The 19,177-nt window shown below is 40.6% G+C and overlaps 1 protein-coding gene across 1 annotated transcript; it reads right to left on the reverse strand.

Annotated features, from left to right (window-relative positions):
* Window positions 1-524: 524 nt before the first annotated feature.
* On the reverse strand, window positions 525-19,164 carry MRPL47 (mitochondrial ribosomal protein L47). The gene is made up of 7 exons (XM_081086944.1): window positions 19,018-19,164; window positions 16,220-16,365; window positions 15,386-15,446; window positions 7,638-7,734; window positions 7,091-7,221; window positions 5,691-5,786; window positions 525-758 (listed from the first exon to the last, which is right to left on the reverse strand). Exons 1-7 carry the CDS (start codon window positions 19,113-19,115, stop codon window positions 626-628), a joined length of 762 nt encoding a protein of 253 aa, XP_080943070.1. The 5' UTR covers window positions 19,116-19,164; the 3' UTR covers window positions 525-625.
* Window positions 19,165-19,177: the final 13 nt, after the last annotated feature.

The following is a 19,177-nucleotide window of genomic DNA, read 5'->3' on the forward strand; positions in this document are numbered from 1 at the left end:
TACCATTTGTGCAAAAAATTAGCAAAAATGGCCCACGCCACCTGTTAGCACGCAATAAAAACTACCCGCAAACAATGTGTTAAAAATAAATGTTGACTTGTGCATGCGTGATTCATATAAAGCTCTCGCTGGCACCAATTGCACACGTTTTAATTTTATACTACTACTAGAGCCCCGATGCACAAGATTCTTGCAAGGGGCTCAGCCCTTGCAGCCCCAGCTGTGTCCGGATGGTCATTCTGCTGTCTGGTCTAATTAGCATATTAGCTCTTTTTTATATAGGATTATATAGGGTATTATATATACTATTTTGACATGTAATTTTTTGCAGTAACATAATTACCACACAAATCTTTCTTCTGATTAATTTCCGTTCAATGGGCACAATTCTGTGCACCAGGCCACTAGTAATTTATAAAATGGAAATGTAACCTGAACTTGATACCTGATTTTTTAAAAATTTGATAGAAGCATGACCACTTCCAAAATTAGCAGGCCATATTAACACTTAAAACAGTTGCTAGTCATTTGACTAAAATATGGTTTCTTTATAAACCACTTGACATATAGTTACTTTCGTATACATATTGTTTATGTAAGAAAAACAAATTGGTAAATTAAGAGTTCAGACATCTTGGACAAGACTTGACTTCTGGGCTTCAGAAAGATGTGGAAACTTTTCCTGAAGAAGTTTTGCTTTCTTTTTCTCTAAATTTCTCTTCCTTATTTGGATCCGGGCGTGTTTCTCCCGTTTCAGTCTAGAATAAAAGTAACAGCAAATTATACAGAAATCTTTCTCTGTTAGTCAATACTGTCAAACTATGTCCAAATCAATTACTTAAAGCCTGAATCCTGACAGTTTCAATATTAGGTGTGTCATGTATATTATAAAACTGGAACAATCACTATAAACCTACAGGTCAAAGATAAATGTGAAATCAAAAGCATCTATAACCCTGCAGCAATTCTCCTTATTTCCTGCCTAGAATGAATGAACAGATCTTCTGACCCTGTAAAAGAATGATCTATCTTTCTACCTTATTTAAAATCACTACAATTTTACTGACTACATCAGATTTTTTACATCCTGAGACTTCTGGGAATTCCCTAATTTCGAGTAGCACTCAGTATAGCATAGCCTTTCTCCTACAACAGAGAGAATAAAGCCCTGTCTAGAGATGATGCTCAGAGTCACCACTCTAAGTGAGGTTGCTTGTACCCATCAGCATCCCATGAGGCATTTTGAACCTCAGCTATATTATGTTGACCTCTAGGGTCACGTAAGAATTGTCAAAACTATAAATGGTAAGTTTATGGATGCCAAGCCTCTACAGCACTGAAGCTAAAATTTAACACAGAAACAAGTACTGAATAACTAATATGCCAGTGCTATGGTAGAGGTCACAGAAATTGGAGATAAGGGTTACACTTGGGAGAAGACAACAAAAAACAAACACATGATATAAGCTACCTTGTAAATTAAATATAATGTAAATGTAAGATTAAAGAAAGTTGAAATCAGATTACCCTTCTATTCATTAATCTTTGCTCCAACTAAATTTTGGCCACTTATAATAACCATATCTGGAAGAATAAAGGTTATTCTTAAGAATATTTGAGAGATTACAGTACATGCTTTGAAGACTAAAAAAGGCACTTTCGAAAAGAGAATAATAAGAATGAGTATAAAGCCTGTAAGAGTAACACTGGATTCATAATTTCTCATACATTGTTTTAACCCTTTGTACTCCATAAGCGTCTAAAGACGCAAGCGGCGGACCTTCTCCACACACCACGCGCATCTATAGCCGCAAACCTCACGTATCAATTCATTGCCCAATTTTAAAATCAGTCTTGTTAGTGACATTTCTGGGTTTGTAAAGAAAATTATGGTAACTTAAATTCGTAAATATTCCAGTGCACATGGAAGAAATGGGGAGGTTTCCATTTTGGATGCGTGGCAGTTAACTGGTTAAAAGTCATATTATTGCCCTAGCCGGCTTGGCTCAGTGGATAGAGCGTCAGCCTGAGGACTGAGGGGTCCCAGGTTCCATTCCGGCCAAGGGCACATGCCTGGGTTGCGGGCTCAATCCCCAGTAGGGGGTGTGCAGTAGGCAGCCAATCAATGATTCTCTCTCATCACTGATGTTTCTATCTCTCCTTTTCCCTTCCTCTAAAATCAATAAAGAAATATCTAAAAAAAATTAAATAAAATAAAAGTCATATTATTTATAGCTTCTCCTTACATGACTAAGGGTGGAAAGATCAAATGGGAAAACATTAGGCTTGGCAAAAAAAAAAAACAACCAGTGCAGTTAAGATTATTTTCAATCACTTAGCATCTGAACTGGGTCTTAAAATGTGCATAGATGGAGAGACTTCAAAGCTGTAGGAACAGGAAGAAGCAGCAAAAGAAAACGAACAAGTTATGTTTAGGAAACCAGAAAAAAGGTCTGACTGGTGCAGGGTGAGTACTAAGACTGAACTGTGGGAACACTGGGTGAAAAGAGGCTTGGATTTTATCCTGTAGATAAGAAACTACAGTTCTAAGGTCTCAAAAGCAATGATGTGATAAAACGGTGTAAGGAAAATTAGTCTGAATGGAAGCAATATCTGAACAGACTCAAGCAAGAAAGGTGTCCAACAATTCAACTTGATAAAGAGGGACTGCACTAGGGCAGAGAGAGTGGGAGGAGGAAAGGCAAATCCTGGAGACATTTTGCAAGAAAAATCAAGGACTGACAATCTAGAGCACCGGTGATGAAAAAGATGAATGACATTTAGTATTGACTTAGAATGGGTATCTACACTAATAAAAGACAAACATGCAAATTGACCGTACCTTCACTATGCCTTAAGCCATGCCCACCAGCCAATCAGAGAGACTATATGCACATTAACCCAACCAAGATGGCGGCTGGCAGCCATGGAGCTGGAGCAAGCAGGAGGCTTGGTTGCCCCAATGATGGAGGAAGCCAAGCTTCCCGCCTGCCGTGGCCCGGCTCTGAGCTCCACTCAAAGCAACCAAGTTTCAATTATAAAAGGTAAATAAACCAAAGACATCTGCTTTCAGCCAGCCACAGAGCTGGAGTGAGCATGAGGCTGGGTTGCCCCTAGTGATGAAGGAAGCCAAGCTTCCCTCAGGCCCTACCTGGCCGGCTCCGAGCTCCTCTCAAGGCTACAAAGTTTCAATTATAGAAGGTAAATAAATCCAAGAATAAAAAATTAAAAAAAAGAATAAAAGGAGAGGCTGGGAGCTTCTGTCGCCGGGGAGGCTTGGCCAGTCTGAAAACGGCCCTCAGCCCCTCACCCAGACTGGCCAGGCACCCCAGTGGGAACCCCCCATCCTAAAGGGTGTGTGACCAGCCTGAAAACAGCCATCAGCCCCTCACCCAGGCTGGCCAAACCTCCATGGGGTGAGGGTCCCCACTGGGGAAGGCTTGACCAGCCTGCAAACAGCCATCAGCCCCTCACCCAGGCTGCCCAGGCCCCCCAGCGGGACCCCCACCCTGATCCGGATCACCCTTCAGGGCAAACCAGCCAGCCCCATCCCATGCACCAGGCCTCTATCCTATATAATAAAAGGGTAATATGCAAACTAACCCTACAAGCAGAATGATTGGTCACTACGACACACACTGACCACCAGGGGGCAGATACTCGATGCAGGAGCTGCCCTCTGGTGGTCAGTGTGCTCCCACAGGGGGTGGCTCTGCTCAGCCACAAGCCAGGCTGATGGCTGCCAGTACAGTGGTGGTGGTGGGAGCCTCTCCTGCCTCCTCAGCAGCACTAAGGATGTCAGACTGCAGCTTAGGCCTGCTCCCTGCTGGCAAGTAGACATCCCCCAGGGCTCCTGGGCTGCCAGAGGGATGTCTGACTGCCAGCTTAGGCCCAATCCCCCCGGGGAGCAGGCCGAAGCCATCAGTCGGACATCCCCCGAGGGCTCCCAGACTGTGAGAGGTCATAGGCCAGGCTAAGAGACCCCTCATCCCTGAGTGCACAAATTTCATGCACCAGGCCTCTACTGTAGATAAATGGGTTTTGGACCTAATTTCACTGGTGGTGGGGTTTCCCACACCACCAACAAGCAATGGTCAGACACCACCAGTGTGTGGAGAATTCGACTCAATTCTCATACTACCTACCCAGGGATGGTGCTAGAGGTTGTCACCTACACTTCCAACGACTCCCTCCTCGGACTTCAAACACCAGTTACAAATCCAAGTTGTTACCTGTACTTCTTAACTGACTGGCTAGAACAGATCACAGAACTAAGGAAACCTGTTTACTCACCAACTGATTTGTTATAAAAGGATATCACTCAGGAACAGACTGTCAAATGACATGCATAGCACAAGGTTTGGGGGAAAGGGTGGAGTTTCCATGGCCTCTCCCTCAAGCCACCACTCTCCCCAAATCTCCATCTGCTCACCAAACCAACTCTCCAAACCCTGTCCTCTTGGTATTTTCTTTTTATGGAGGCAACATCACATAGGCACTACTGGTGAAATTATTGACCACTGGCAATAGATTCAACCTCCGCCCCTCTCCCTTCCCCAGAAATCAGGGGCTGGAATTGAAAGTTTCAATCATCTAGTCAAGGTTGGTTTCCCTGGTAGCCAGCCCCCAACCTTGAGTGGCTTCCAAAAGGCATCATTAACATTAACAAAAGACATTCTCTTTCTATTTTTCTGGCATTAAGAAATGGGTTTAGGAGCTCTGAGACAGAAACAGGGACAAGGTAAATACATATTTCTTACTATAAATCACACCACCACCACAATAGATAAAACTAGAAATAAAGAAAGGTAGCTGGTTTGGTGGGGTAGATACATTTTAAACTGTGATTCTAAAGCATACTAAAATACCTTTAAGATCAGTTTAAATATGTATTTCATTCCTATTTAAATTATTTTTTATAGTTTTTTATTTTTGGATATGGAAACAAGTTTTTGGAGGAGAAAGTCAGTGTTTAAAGAAATCTTGCTGAAAGTTGGACATGCTATGTAAGGCAGTTCTTAAAAGCTGTGGTTCTTGTGCTGCTAGGATCTCCCCTTAAATTTCCAGCTGCTTTCCTGCCTTGAATTCTGAACTTGAGCAACTTTAGCCAGTAACTCTGTAGTTTCCACATTCTTGTGCTTTTTTGGTAGCCACAGTTAGGGAGTTGAGTGGCACCCTTTCCCTGGAAACCACAAACCTGCAATTCTCCCTTCCAATAGAAGTTCTGGGGTTTCATCAACCTTGCAATAACATTAGCTCACATTTTATGCAACTAAAGTATCTGGACCTTCCTTTTAACATTATAGAAAGATTTAACCATTTACTTACATATAGACTGAAGAATAGAAAGGCAATAAAACTTTTAAAAGATATACACTAGAACAGTGGTTGCCAACCTTTCAGACATTGCGGACCACCAGTGGTCCTCAGACCACCAATTGGTGACCACTGCTCCAAAGGTTTCCTTAAACCAGTGGTCGCCAACCTTTCGGACCTCACGGACCACCAGTTGGCAACCGCTACACTAGAAAGTTAATAGAAGACTATTTCTGGATGGTGAGATTATACAAAACTTTAATTTTTTTTTTTACCTGATTTTTCTATTTTTTCCACAATGAATATATACTTATTTATGTAAGACATGTCATCTGATGTAAGGATGTTTCATTAGTAAGGGCGCTTGTGCTCACCTGTCAAAATGTTCCACATAGGGCATTGCAAAGAATCGTTTCCTGTTGTACCTTTTATTTAGGTACCAAGGTATAGGCCACTGTTTGAACTTGTGCCTGCAAAGAAAGCAAGAAGGTATCGCCTTACAGAAAACATTTAATACATTTGCAAACCGACACAGTTTTAGCTTTCTTTGGACTAAATATGTTGTCAATAAATTGAAAGCAAAATAAAAAACCCTTGAAGAGAATAACACTCTTAGAGATTCTAAAATTGACACAGATTCTCTCCGCATTCCCACCCTTTCCAAACTGACCAAAACTGGATTAATCCAAATAAGAATTAGTAGAAAATAAAATACTTCAGAGTATTTGGTTAGATGTTTTAGCAATTTATCTCTTTTCTGCACTGGATTACATGGTTAAGACTGCACAGCTACTCTCCTAAATGTGGCCCCAGGCAGCTCCATTACCCCAAACGCCATTAAAGAACTCATCTAATGAGTAAGCAACATTATGTAATGTAATTTCAACCACCCAAAATGCCTTCTCCATTTTGCTGGCCAATGTTTAAAATTCTATTAACAATGTTTCCTTTTGGCAGCTCAAACCCCTGGCAGAGAGAGAACACACTGGGTCTTTTCAATTATTTCCATCTCAGTATAAATGTTTATTATCAGATCTTTTCCCAAGGTCTGGTAGGACTTTGGGAACCAGACTTAGGAGACAAGATTAAACTGTTTCATAACTTGTTCTAGGGCAGCGGTTCTCAACCTGGGGGTCAAACGACCTTTTCACAGGGGTCTCCTAAGACCATCGGAAAATACATATATAATTACATATTGTTTTTGTGATTAATCACTATGCTTTAATTATGTTCAATTTGTAACAATGAAATTGGGGGTCACCACAACATGAGGAACTGTATTAAAGGGTCGCGGCATTAGGAAGGTTGAGAACCACTGTTCTAGGGCTTATCCTGGCTCATGTGGTCTATTCCTCAAAAACTTCTTTTCAATAAGCCTAGGTTCTCAAAGAGTAAAGAGGACAGGCTTGTGTCTTAAAATTAGCTTCATGGCATTTATCACCCTCTGAATTACATATACACTACACATTTTTCTGGGAAAAGGATCTGTAACTGTCATCAAATCCTCCAAAGATCATTTGATTCACAGAAGAAGATTAAGAACGGCTGTGATAGAGCACCTTTAGATAACTGAATTACGAGAACGGGATGCCTGGACTACTAGATACACCTACCCTCATTCACATTCTGGAGCTCTAAGGCGGTTTTGGGACCTCTGTTTGTATTAGACAGATCTCTAATACAGCTAATACACCTTCTACAGTGAGATATTGGACAGGGAGCAGCAAGGGGCTTCCACTCTCATCTGAGAAAAGCCACAATGTCAACTATGTACCAGATGATTCTTCCAAAGATGTCTTTTCTCCAGGCACCAGGTCTAGGTTTTTCTTGACCCGTCTGAAGGAGCCTTAGGGCATCTTCTCGTTCCTGGACAACTTTATCGAGTGCATCCATGGATTCTATTACCTGAGAAGAGAACAGAAAGATATAATTTCAATCACCTACAACAGAATTCCAAAGAAAGAGAACATATAAAGATTATGCCACAGAAAACCTATGAATATTTTTGTCCAAGAGCCATTCCATCAAAATCTCCTGCAATTTCACCCGTAGGTATCTACCCAAGAGAAATACAAACACATGTCCACCCGTACGTTGCGAGTTGTAGGGAGGAATGGGAAGTGACTGCAGATGGGCACAAGATTCCGTTTGAGGTGATGGAAATGTTCTAAAATTAGGCAGTAGTGATGGTTATACAACTCTGTATATTTACTAAACATCAAGCAGAAATAGAAAACATGTATTTGACAGGAAACATAGGAATCATTCACTCCCTCCCGTTAATTTTACCCCACAGAACAGCCAGCCTCCCGCAGCCTTACTTTTTCCAGCCGCTCCGGGCTTGGCATTGGTAGGATCTGCCTCTTGGCCTCCTGCTCTAGAGTTAGGAGCATGTTTCTTTCTTTCAGTAGGACATACCTACATCAAAACACAGAGCTTGTAATGCTATTCTGTGACAACATTAATAAAGTTGCAATTTAAAATTTTTTTATTTTTATTTTATTGATCTTAGAGAGAGGAAGGGAGGGAGAGAGAGAGAGAGAGATAAACATGACTGTGAGAAACATTGATCAACTGCCTCCCACACACGCCCCAACCAGGGATCGAACCCAAAGCCTGGATATGTACTCTGACTGGGGAATCGAACCTGTCACCCCTCAGTGTATAGGACGACGTTCCAAGCCATGCTGGCCAGGGCTAAAGTTGTGATTTTTGACATAAAAATTAATGATCTGTTCTCAAAAGTCTTTTAGAAATCTCGATATACAGAATATCATTACAAGGAATAATCCTTTAAACAGAGCTATATCTACTCTTACTCATTTGTTCAATAAATTTTCCATGCATCACATATTGTATTAAGTGCCAAGAGAGTTACAAAAAAGCATAAAACATAACCCCTATATTCCAAGTGGAGAGATGAAAGATAAATGATCCAGTCAGTGCCTGTTAATGCTAAGCACTGTGTTACACACTTTACATCATTTTCATTTAATTCTTACAACTACCCTTTGTGGTTATTATGGCCACTTTCTAAATGAAGAAACCAAGGCTGAGAGAAGCAGGGTATTCTCGAGCACATGACTAATTCAAGCTTCAAATCCTGGGCTCCCGTGTGCAAAACCTTCTCTATTATTACTCCACCAGGCGGCCTCCGGAGCTGCAATGTGATGTGGTGTATGAGTGATACAGACAAGTACCAGAGGAGTAAGTGGGAGAGAGGAGACGTTTCTTCTAGACAAGATGATCAAGAAAAGCTTCACAGAGATGTGATTTGTAAGACTGGAAAGGAAAGCAAAGATGAATCAAAGTTACTGAGTAGCAAGCTGAAGTGAAGGTAGGTTTTGTGAATAACTGTTTGATTAAGAATTAGAGCTGAAATACCAATGGCATATTTCACAGACCTAGAACGAACTCTCCAAAAATTCATCTGGAATAAAAAACGGCCCCGAGTAGCTGCAGCGATCCTGAGAAAGAACAAAGTAGGTGGGATCTCAATACCAGATATCAAGCTGAATTACAAAGCCACTGTTCTCAAAACTGCCTGGTACTGGCACAAGAATAGGCATATAGATCAGTGGAATAGAATAGAGAGCCCAGAAATCAGCCCCAACCAATACGCTCAATTAATATTTGACAAAGGAGGCAAGAACATACAATGGAGTCAAGATAGTCTCTTCAATAAATGGTGTTGGGAAAATTGGACAGATACATGCAAGAAAATGAAACTAGACCACCAACTTACACCATACACAAAAATTAACTCAAAATGGATAAAGGACTTAAATATACGAGGGAAACCATAAAAATACTAGAAGAATCCAAAGGCGACAAAATCTCAGACATATGCCGAAGCAATTTCTTCACCGATACAGATACTAGGGCATTGGAAACTAAAGAGAAAATAAACAAATGGGACTACATCAAAATAAAAAGTTTCTGCACAGCAAAAGAAACCATCAACAAAACAACAAGAAAGCCCACTACATGGAAGAACATATTTGCCAATGCTATCACTGATAAGGGTTTAACCTCCAACATTTATAGGGAACTCATACAACTCAACAAAAGGAAGATAAACAATCCAATCAAAAAATGGGCAAAGGACCTAAATAGACACCTTTTAAAAGAGGGCATTCAGAAAGCCAAGAGACATATGAAAACATGCTCAAAGTCACTAATCATCTGAGAGATGCAAATCAAAACAACAATGAGATACCATCTCACACCTGTCAGAATGGCTATCATCAACAAATCAACAAACGACAAGTGCTGGAGAGGATGTGGAGAAAAAGGAACACTTGTGCACTGCTGGTGGGAATGCAGACTGGTGCAGCCACTATGGAAGACAGTATGGAGTTTCCTCAAAAAACTGAAAATGGATCTCCCATTTGACCCTGTGATCCCACTTCTAGGAATATATCCCAAGAAACCAGAAACACCAGTCAGAAAGGATATATGCACCCCTATGTTCATAGCAGCACAATTCACCATAGCTAAGATCTGGAAACAGCCTAAGTGCCCATCTGTAGATGAATGGATTAGAAAACTGTGGTACATCTACACGATGGAATACTATGCTGCTGTAAAAAAGAAGGAACTCTTACCATTTGCAACAGCATGGATGGAACTGGAGAGCATTATGCTAAGTGAAATATGCCAGTCAATGAAGGAAAAATACCACATGATCTCACTCATTTCTGGATAATAAAGACCATTATAAACTTATGAACAAAAATAGATACAGAGGCAGAGCTGCCTCAAACAGGCTGTCAAACTACAGCAGCAAGGCCAGGAAGGGTGGGAGGGCAGGAGGGGGGTGGCTAAGAGATCAACCGAAGGGCTTGTATGCATGCGTATAAGCATAACCAATGGGCATAAGACACTGGGGGGTGGGGGAGGCCAGGGGATTGTCAAGGGTGGGGAAAAAAAGGAGACATATGTAATATTCTTTGTAATACTTTAAGCAATAAAAAAAAAAAAGAATTAGAGCTGAAGGAAAGTAAAGGAAATAAATGTGGAGAGCACTGAACAGGAGACAAAGGAACTGGGGTCCTTTATGCAATAAAAAGACAGTATGTGGCAGAAGATAGATTGTTTGGTTTTTTCCATGATGAAATTTGTTTAAAAAATTGATTTGAGAGAGAAAAAAAACATCAATTTGTTGTTCCTCTTATTTATGCATTTGCTTGTTGATTCTTATATGTGCCCTGACCAGGGATTGAACCCACAACCTTGGTGTATCAGGACAACACTCTAACCAACTGAACTACCTGGCCAGGGCCAGCCACGATGAATATTGAAACAGCCCTAACTAGCCTTTTACTAATAACTCACAGTAACAATGCTTTAGGCACATATTACACATCTTATTTTAATGAGACTTATTTGTCTATAATAAATCTGTGCTGGTTTACACATAACACTCTGACACCAAATGAGAGTTTTTTCTCCCTCTTTGCCCCCCCCCCCCCCCCATTAACCGCTTTTCCATCCTCTTGATACCAAATGTGTTGTCTTTCCCAGCACCCCTTCTCCAACTCTGACACTACCTGGAGTTAGCATTAGATTCCACAGAGTTAAGGGCTCACTCCATAAGACTGTCCCCCACTTCAGATGCCAACAGCAAGTTCCAGGGCTACCACACATCTGGCTGACCCGCTGTAAAGTGGGAGTTCCAACGACCCCCTCCTTGGGTTCAGGAATTTGGTAGACTGGCTCACAGAACTCAGGAAAGCACTTTACTTACTATTACTGGTTTAGTACAAAGGATACAACTCAGAACATCCCAATGGAAGAGATGCAGAGTTGCTATGCTTTCTCAAGGCATGCCCCCTCCATGTGTTCAACAAACTACAAGCTCTCCAAACCCAACTGCTTAGGGATTTTTATGGAGGTTTCATTATGTGGGCACTATAGACCAAATCACTGACCACTAATGACTGAACTCAATCTCCAGTAGCTCTACCCCTTCGCAGAGGTAAGGGGAGTGGTGAGCCTGAAAGCTCCACCCTTCACTCCTGCCTTGTTCTTCCTGGTGCCCAGCGACCATTCTGAGACACCATTCCCTCACCAAGAGTTGCCTAATTTGAACAAAAGACACTCCTATCACTCAGGAAATATCAAGGGGTTTAGGAGCTGTGTCTATGAACGGGGACAAAAACCAAATGGATATTTCTCATTGTATCACACGATACACCTATAGTATCTGTGGTTCTTACAAGCATTTTATAATTCTATAATCTGCCCTGAAAGAGAAATAACCCTGTAAGTAGGGGATAAAACTTTAAATGCCTACTCCGGTGCTTAGCCAGATAACAATTACGAGTGAGGTGACCGTGGTGGAAGAAGAGGATGGGTGAGAAGTGACATGCACTGCTCCGAGCAGTGGCTGCATGGACCAGCCAGTTGTAGTCATGCGGCCAGTGCTGCCAGATCACAGGTCTGATTATTAAAGAGCAGCCAGAAATCTTTACTTTTGTGTGAAATCTCTCACTTTAAAAAATATAGTAAAGCCCAAACAAAACATATTTTTGGCTAAATACTGTCATTTAATGTAGGGGTGGGAGGGTGGGCAAAATATGTGAAGGGGGTCAAAAAGTACAAATGTCTAGTTATAAAATGAGTAAGTCACATGACTACAGTTAATACTATTGTATTGCATATTTGAAAGTAGCTAGCAGAGTGGATCACAAAAGTTCTCATCTCAGGAAAAAAGATTTGTACTATGTGTGGTGATGGATGTTACCTAGGCTTACTGCGATGATCATTTTGCAATATATACAAATACTGAATGATTGCATTGTACACCTGAAACTAATATGTTACATCAATTATACCTCAATAAAAAAAAATTTTACATATATATATATATATATATATATATATATATATATACACACACACAGTCAATTAAAATACAACCCTGTCGCCCTAGCCGGCTTGGCTCAGTGGATAGAGCATCAGCCTGCGGACAAATGGGTCCCAGGTTCGATTCCAGCCAAGGGCACATGCCTGGGTTGCGGGCTCGATCCCCAGTAGGGGGCGTGCAGGAGGCAGCCGATCAATGATTCTCTCTCATCATTGATGTTTCTATCTCTCTCTCCTTCTCCCTTCCTCTCTGAAGTCAATAAAGAAATATGTTAAAAAAAAAAAAATACAACCCTGTCGCCCTGACCGGTTTGGCTCAGTGGCTAGAGCGTCAGCCTGCGGACTGAAGGGTCCCAGGTTCAATTCTGGTCAAGGGCATGTACCTTGGTTGCGGGCACATCCCCAGTGAGGGGTGTGCAGGAGGCAGCTGATCGATGTTTCTAACTCTCTATCCCTCTCACTTTCTCTCTGTAAAAAAATCAATAAAATATATTTTAAAAAAATACAACCCTGTCTTAAATCCTCTCAACTCTAATTCATCAGGAGAAACTGCCTGAAAATCTACATAAATTCCCAATTAAATGCACCCTCCAACACAGTTTTCCAAAGCAAATAAGCTAAAGATTTCAGATCATGCAAAAGATAATAAAGAGGAAGAAGGCCTAAATGTGACCAACTCTTGTCCATTTCACTTTATTAGCTTACTGGAATCCTCCTATCTAATAATAGACAAATATAGTAATTGACCATACCTTCGCTACGCCTTCCATTGGCTAATCAGTGTGATATGAAAATTAACCGCCAACAAAGATGGCAGCTAATTTGCATACTGCAGGTAGGGCAGGACAGCCCAAACTGCCAGCACGCTGACATCCAGGGCAGGCCCAGCCCCGCCTTGCCGCTCGGGACCCCATTGGCGGGTCCCTGGTGGCAAGGCAGCCCCGCCCCAGAAGCCCCAGGAGCTGGCCCCATCTTGCTGCCCAGGGACCCAATCGGGTCCCTGGTGGCAAGGAAGGCAGGACCCAGAAGCCCCAGAAGCCAAGACAGATTATGAGGGTGAATCAAAAACAAAACCCACTTTAAATATAAAGACACATATAGATTAAAAGTAAATGAATTAAGCTGCAGCCTGTTTTGCTCAGTGGATAGAGCATTAGCCCATGGACTGAAGGGTCCCAGGTTCGATTCCAGTCAAGGGCATGTACCTCAGTTGCTGGCTTGATCCCCAGTCCCTATCAAAGCATGTGCAGGAGGCAACCAATCAATGTGTCTCTCCCTTTCCCTCACTCTCTCTAAAATTCAATGGAAAAATATCCTTGGGTGAAGATTAACAAAAACAAAGTAAATGGATTAAGTAACATTAAAGAGATTATAAGAAAAATATATTCCAAATTTTGTTAGTTGTATAATGGCTATGTTTAAATTATTAACACCTAATAAATTTGATGAAGGGTACATATAATATGCTGTAGTATTTTATAGTTTTTTTTACATGTCTGAGATTATTTCAAATTAAAATATTAGAAAATTAAAAGTTAATAAAATATTAATTTAAATGTATCTGCATTACATGAAAAATCTAATTGCTTCTAGCATAATTTATTAAATTGTGCTAAAATTTACAAGGGTTCAATTTAAAAATATCTTAATTCTAAATGATATAATAGAAAATATATAATAGTGCAGTTATAAGCACTTATCTGAAAATAAAAATTTAAAGAAGTGAATTTAAAGAAGGGATTAGCCAAATATATGCACAACCCATGGACACAGACAACAGTATGGTGATGGCCAGAGAGAAGTGGGGGGGCAAGAGCTGGGTAGAGGGGGCAAAAGGGGGAAGCTAGGGACAACCTATATAATAATAATAAAAGGCTAATATGCACATTGACTGAATGGCAGAATGACCGGTTGCTATGATGCACACTGACCACCAGGGGGCAGATGCTCAATGCAGGAGCTGCCCGCTGGTGGTCAGTGCACTTCCATATGGGGAGTGCCACTCAGCCAGAAGCTGGCTCATGGCTGGCCAGTGCAGTGGTGGTGGCAGGGGCCTCACCCACCTCCGTGGCAGCACTAAGAATGTCCAACTAATGGTTTAGACCTGATCCCTTGGGGGCCTAAGCCTTTAGTCGGACATCCCCCAAGGGCTCCCTGGCTGCCAGAAGGATGTCTGACTGCAAGCTTAGGCCTGATCCCCCGGGGAGTGGGCCTAAGTCGACAAGTGGACATCCCCCAAGGGGTCCTGGACTGTGAATGGGCGCAGGCCAGGCTGAGGGACCCCCCCGCTTCGAGTGCACAAATTTTTGTGCACCGGGCCTCTAGTTGTTAATATAAAGGTGTAGCATGACTGGTAGCAATAAAATTTCTAAACTCCCAACTACCTGAGAACTCTGGTACATTTGTCTTAATATAACTTAACCTGTCATATTTATAAAATCTATAATGATCTTATGTACCATCCACAGTACTGTGAGACAAACGACTTTGCTCAATTTCTTACGGCACATAAAGTTCATACCTCCTCGTTATACTAAATTGCTTCCAACACCGAGACCAAGCATGTCAAACTCGGGACCTGTGGGCAAATATTTTTGTGGCCCAGCCAATATAACGGTATGTAAGAAACGTTTTAATAAAAATTTCATAACTTAATTTTTACAATATCCTGTTATACATATTAATAACGAACTACAACGTTCACTCATGACTGATTACTATAATCGTGTTGCACACATTTCCCTTATGCGCCTTCGACGCCTTCTGTGTAAGCGCACCATCTCTCTCCACTAATAGTAGCAGCGAATATTTAGCAGCCAATTGCCACCTCATTAGTCTTGGACTGACTTGTTTGGTGTGTGTAACAGGAAATATTTGGCTTTCAGAGAACAAGAAAAATAGGTTTATTTGCATTACGCTTATTAATTCGTGCAGTTATTCAGTGTCTGGTAAGTTAATGTTAAAGAAAAAATATTAATTTTTATTAGAATATTCTATTATTTTATGTTAGCTATTACTCATTTATTTCAGCCCTTTGTATTCAGCATGTGTCTATCGAAATAAACCTACGTTTCTATGAAAATTGAAGCTTTTGTTTTTTTGCGGCCCACATAAACTTAAACCTTGTTTATTTGTCCCGTTAGTTAGTCTTTGAGTTTGACATGCTTGATCTAGATGTTCATGTACTCAGTATACTTACCAAAGTTTATGTAAATCTTCATTACTTTTATTCCTTAACTGCTGACAGGTCCATGCAGCTCCTATTAAAATGATAAATTCATAACATGAAATAATTTTCTAGCTATGTGTCCTTTCGCAAATTAACCTTTCAAACCAGTTTCCTCATCTGTAAAATATATTATAGCTTTATTATATTACAGTATAAAATGCAACTAGAATTAAATTGGGGTTAAATTAGCTAACACATGAAAATATGAGTAATGAGACTGGCATCAGCATTCAAAAATGTTAGTATAATTATAGAATGTATTTTCACAGTTTAAGGTAAAAATACATCATTATAAATTAATTTTCAATTATCTTTAAAAAATAAAACTTAAGCCCTGATCAGGTAGTTCACTTTGTTAAAGTGTCATCCCAATACACCACAGTTGCAGGTTCAATCCCTGGTCAATGCACATACAAGAATCAACTGCTGAATGCATCAACAAGTGGAACAACAAATCTATGTCTGTCTGTCTCTCTGTCTCTATCTTTTTCCTTCCTTCTCCTCTCTCTCTTTCTCTCTCTATAATAAAGTAAAAAAACACTATTTTTTAAAAATAAAATCTAAAACAAAGCCAAGCATCAATTTAGTGAAAAAATTTAAGCCTACTCCTCTTCTAAACCTTTTGTCAAGCTGCCAAGGAACAATTAACTCTATCCTATTGTCCTTTTAATTTTCGCTAATAGACATTCCTAAAGGAAATAAAAGAAAAGAAACACCCAAGTAATTCCTAAACTGGATAGATAATCCCAACATGATGGATGGTTCAAAAAATATATTTAATACCAATCAACCCAAATATCTCACCAGATTTCACTTTTTCTTCTCCCCAGTTCTTTGGGTCATCAAAAAATTCTTCCAGTCCTTTCCTTGATAATGTGGTATGAAGTATTCTACACTGGTGTAAAGATGTGACACTTGGTATATTCTTAGGCGACACAATAAGAGAAAACCTGCAATTGAACATATATAAACAATTGCTACCCTATAATTTCAGAGGTGATATATTTATATTTATATTTTAAGGTAACATGTAGGTCCTTCATAAACTGCGGGGGGGGGGGGGGGCATATGAGTAGATTAAAATTATTCTGAAGGTTAATTTTGCAACATGTTTTAGAGGCTCCAATGTTTCTTCCCTAAATCACTAAGTCCACATCTAGAAATTTCAACTAAAGAAATATCATAGATGGAAACTGATAAATGTAAATATCTATTAAAGCATTATATATGATATTAAAAAGTTGATATTGTAAATGTGCAATCATGAGTGGTTTAAAAAATTATTATGTGTCCATATGACAATCTATTATACGGCAATTTAAAAATCATGTTTTTAAAGAATATTTAATGACCTGGTAAATCATTTAAAATACAATAGTGAAGCATGTCACAAGCGTTGCATTCCTACCAAAAAAATTAACCTGAATCTAATCATGAGGAAACAATCAGACAAACCCAAATAGAGAGATATTCTAAAAAGACTGATCTTATAAAAAAGAAGTCAATGTCATGAAAGAAAAAAAGGAACCATTCTGGATTTTAAAAGATTAAAGAGACATGACAACTAATGCAAACAAATGAATGCTGTTTGGACCCTGAATAAAAAAAAAACAGAAAGAAAAAAATTATCAGGACAACTGAGGACATTTGAATTTGGGCTATAATAGTAGCGGAATAATAGTATGTATCAGTATTAAATTCTTCAGTGTGTGAATTACTGGCTCAGTGGATAGAGTGTTGGCCTGCAGACCGAAGGGTCCAAGGTTTGATTCTGGTCAAGGGCATGTACCTGGGTTGCAGGTTCCTCCCCAGCTTGGGCCCTGGTCAGAGCATGTGCAGGAGGTAACCAATCGATGTGTTTCTTTCACATCAATATTTCTCTCTGTCTTTCCCTCTCTCTTCCACTCTCTTTGAAAATCAATGGAAAAATATCCTTGAGTGAGAATTAAAAACAACAACAAAAACATTGTTCTTGTTCTTATGAGATATATGCTGAAGTGTCATGATGCTTGCAATTAGGACATGCCTCAAATAGTTCAGGGGGGGAAAAGGCCTGGATATAAAGTGATTAAAAAAATGTAATAAAATGCTAAAGGTTGCCCTAGCCGGTTTGACTCAGTGGATGGAGTATCGTATTGGCCTGCGAACTGAAAGATCCCAGATTTGATTCCAGTCAAGGGCACATGCTTGGCTTGTGGGCTCGATTTCCAGTGGGGGGCTTGCAGGAGGCAGCCAATCAATGATTCGCTCTCATCATTGATGTCTGTCTCTCTCTCCCTCTTCCTTCCTCTCCAAAATCAATAAAAATATATTTAAATAAAAATGTTAAGGGTTGATTAATATAGATAAAGAGTATATGATTATTCTTGGTACAACTTTCCTGTTGTTCTGAAATTCTGAAAAATAAAAAGTTGGGGAAACAAGGGTAGAGCACAAGAATGTATATGTGTAAATATAGTCCTGATTTTATTTTGAAACTAGAGGCCCAGTGCATGAAATTTGTGAATGGGTAGGGTTCCTAGTGGCTGCCAGCCAGGGCCTTCCTTCGTTCCACACCGCCCCCTGGTGGTCAGCGCATGTCACAGCGAACAATTGAGCTCCCAGTCGGTCAAACTCCTGAGGGGACACTTTGCATATCAGGCTTTTATATATACAGATTACATATATGTGTACATATGCAAAGTTAAAAAGGGCAGGAAATCTGTTTATCTCTCAGTGGTAGAATTAGAGTTGATTTTTGTTTTCTTCTTCAAAAAACCTGACCCTATTTCCAAACTGTCTGCAAATGAACATAATTTATTCTAATAAAAAATCTAAAATTAATTTTTAAAGAAAAAGAATAACTAGATGGAAGAGACAATGGATTCAAATTACAACCTCTGAGCCTCTGCAAAATGAGAACCATACTGCTTATCTCTAAAGTTACATGTAATACGTAGGAACACTGTAATATAATAGATGCTCAATAATTGTGCTGGACTCAAGAGCACATACATAACTTCCTTTTAGGAAAAAAAAAAATCGGACATACCCAACTATTTATAAAATTCAAATCATTCAAGCCAATAAGGGGGAGGAAACATATACCCTAAAGTGAAAAATGATGGATCTGACCAGAAGACAACCTGACCTCGCAGAAATAATGAACCCCGCGTGTGGGATGTTCCTGGCTCCCACCTGCAAGGGCAGCTTTTCATTTACGCGGCTACTTTCATTTATTCACTCATCATGACTGAACAACAGCTTTGTGACCTGTCGCAGGAATAACAAGGCCCCTTCGTCTGTACCCATCCAAGCTCGACACAGCTTTCCGTCCCAAAGCCAAAAGCTCTCCGCTGAAGCTTTCCCCAACTCCCACCGCCCAAGCACCGGGCGTCTGCAGACCCCACGGACAGCCCGGTTCACAGCAGGTGGCAACAACATGAGGCAGGAAGGGAAACGCCTTGTGTGCGCCTGGTACCAAGTCACTCATTCCTCCCCGAGTTGGCTTCGGGCTCAAGCCCATCCGACGACCTTACCATCGCTGAGCTGCTCTCAGCATCTCAGCAACCAGACAAGAGCCCAAGCTGGAGAGGGCCACACCTCCTCCTCACATCACTTACCCTGTGCCAGCAGGGACCTGACGGCTCATGAACGACCTGGAAGTCTGCACGGCGGCTGACACTTTCCTGCAAAGAACGGCTAACCTGGCAGCAGCCATTTTTTTCCTCTCGTCAGCAAACCGCGTTCTCGTCCACAGATGCGTCACTTCCTGTGCGTCAC

Source organism: Myotis nattereri (assembly GCF_964212035.1).
Source record: "Myotis nattereri genome assembly, chromosome: 3".
In the NCBI taxonomy this organism is placed as follows: domain Eukaryota; kingdom Metazoa; phylum Chordata; class Mammalia; order Chiroptera; family Vespertilionidae; genus Myotis; species Myotis nattereri.

Coding starts and splice junctions, on each gene's coding strand:
- MRPL47 (XM_081086944.1), bottom strand. CDS start 19,115: ATGGCTGCTGCCAGGTTAGCCGTTCTTTGCAGGAAAGTGTCAGCCGCC. Junction 15,447..16,219: donor AGAAGAAAAAGTGAAATCTG/GTGAGATATTTG, acceptor TCATTTTAATAG/GAGCTGCATGGACCTGTCAG. Junction 7,735..15,385: donor GAAGATTTACATAAACTTTG/GTAAGTATACTG, acceptor GTTTTGATGTAG/GTATGTCCTACTGAAAGAAA.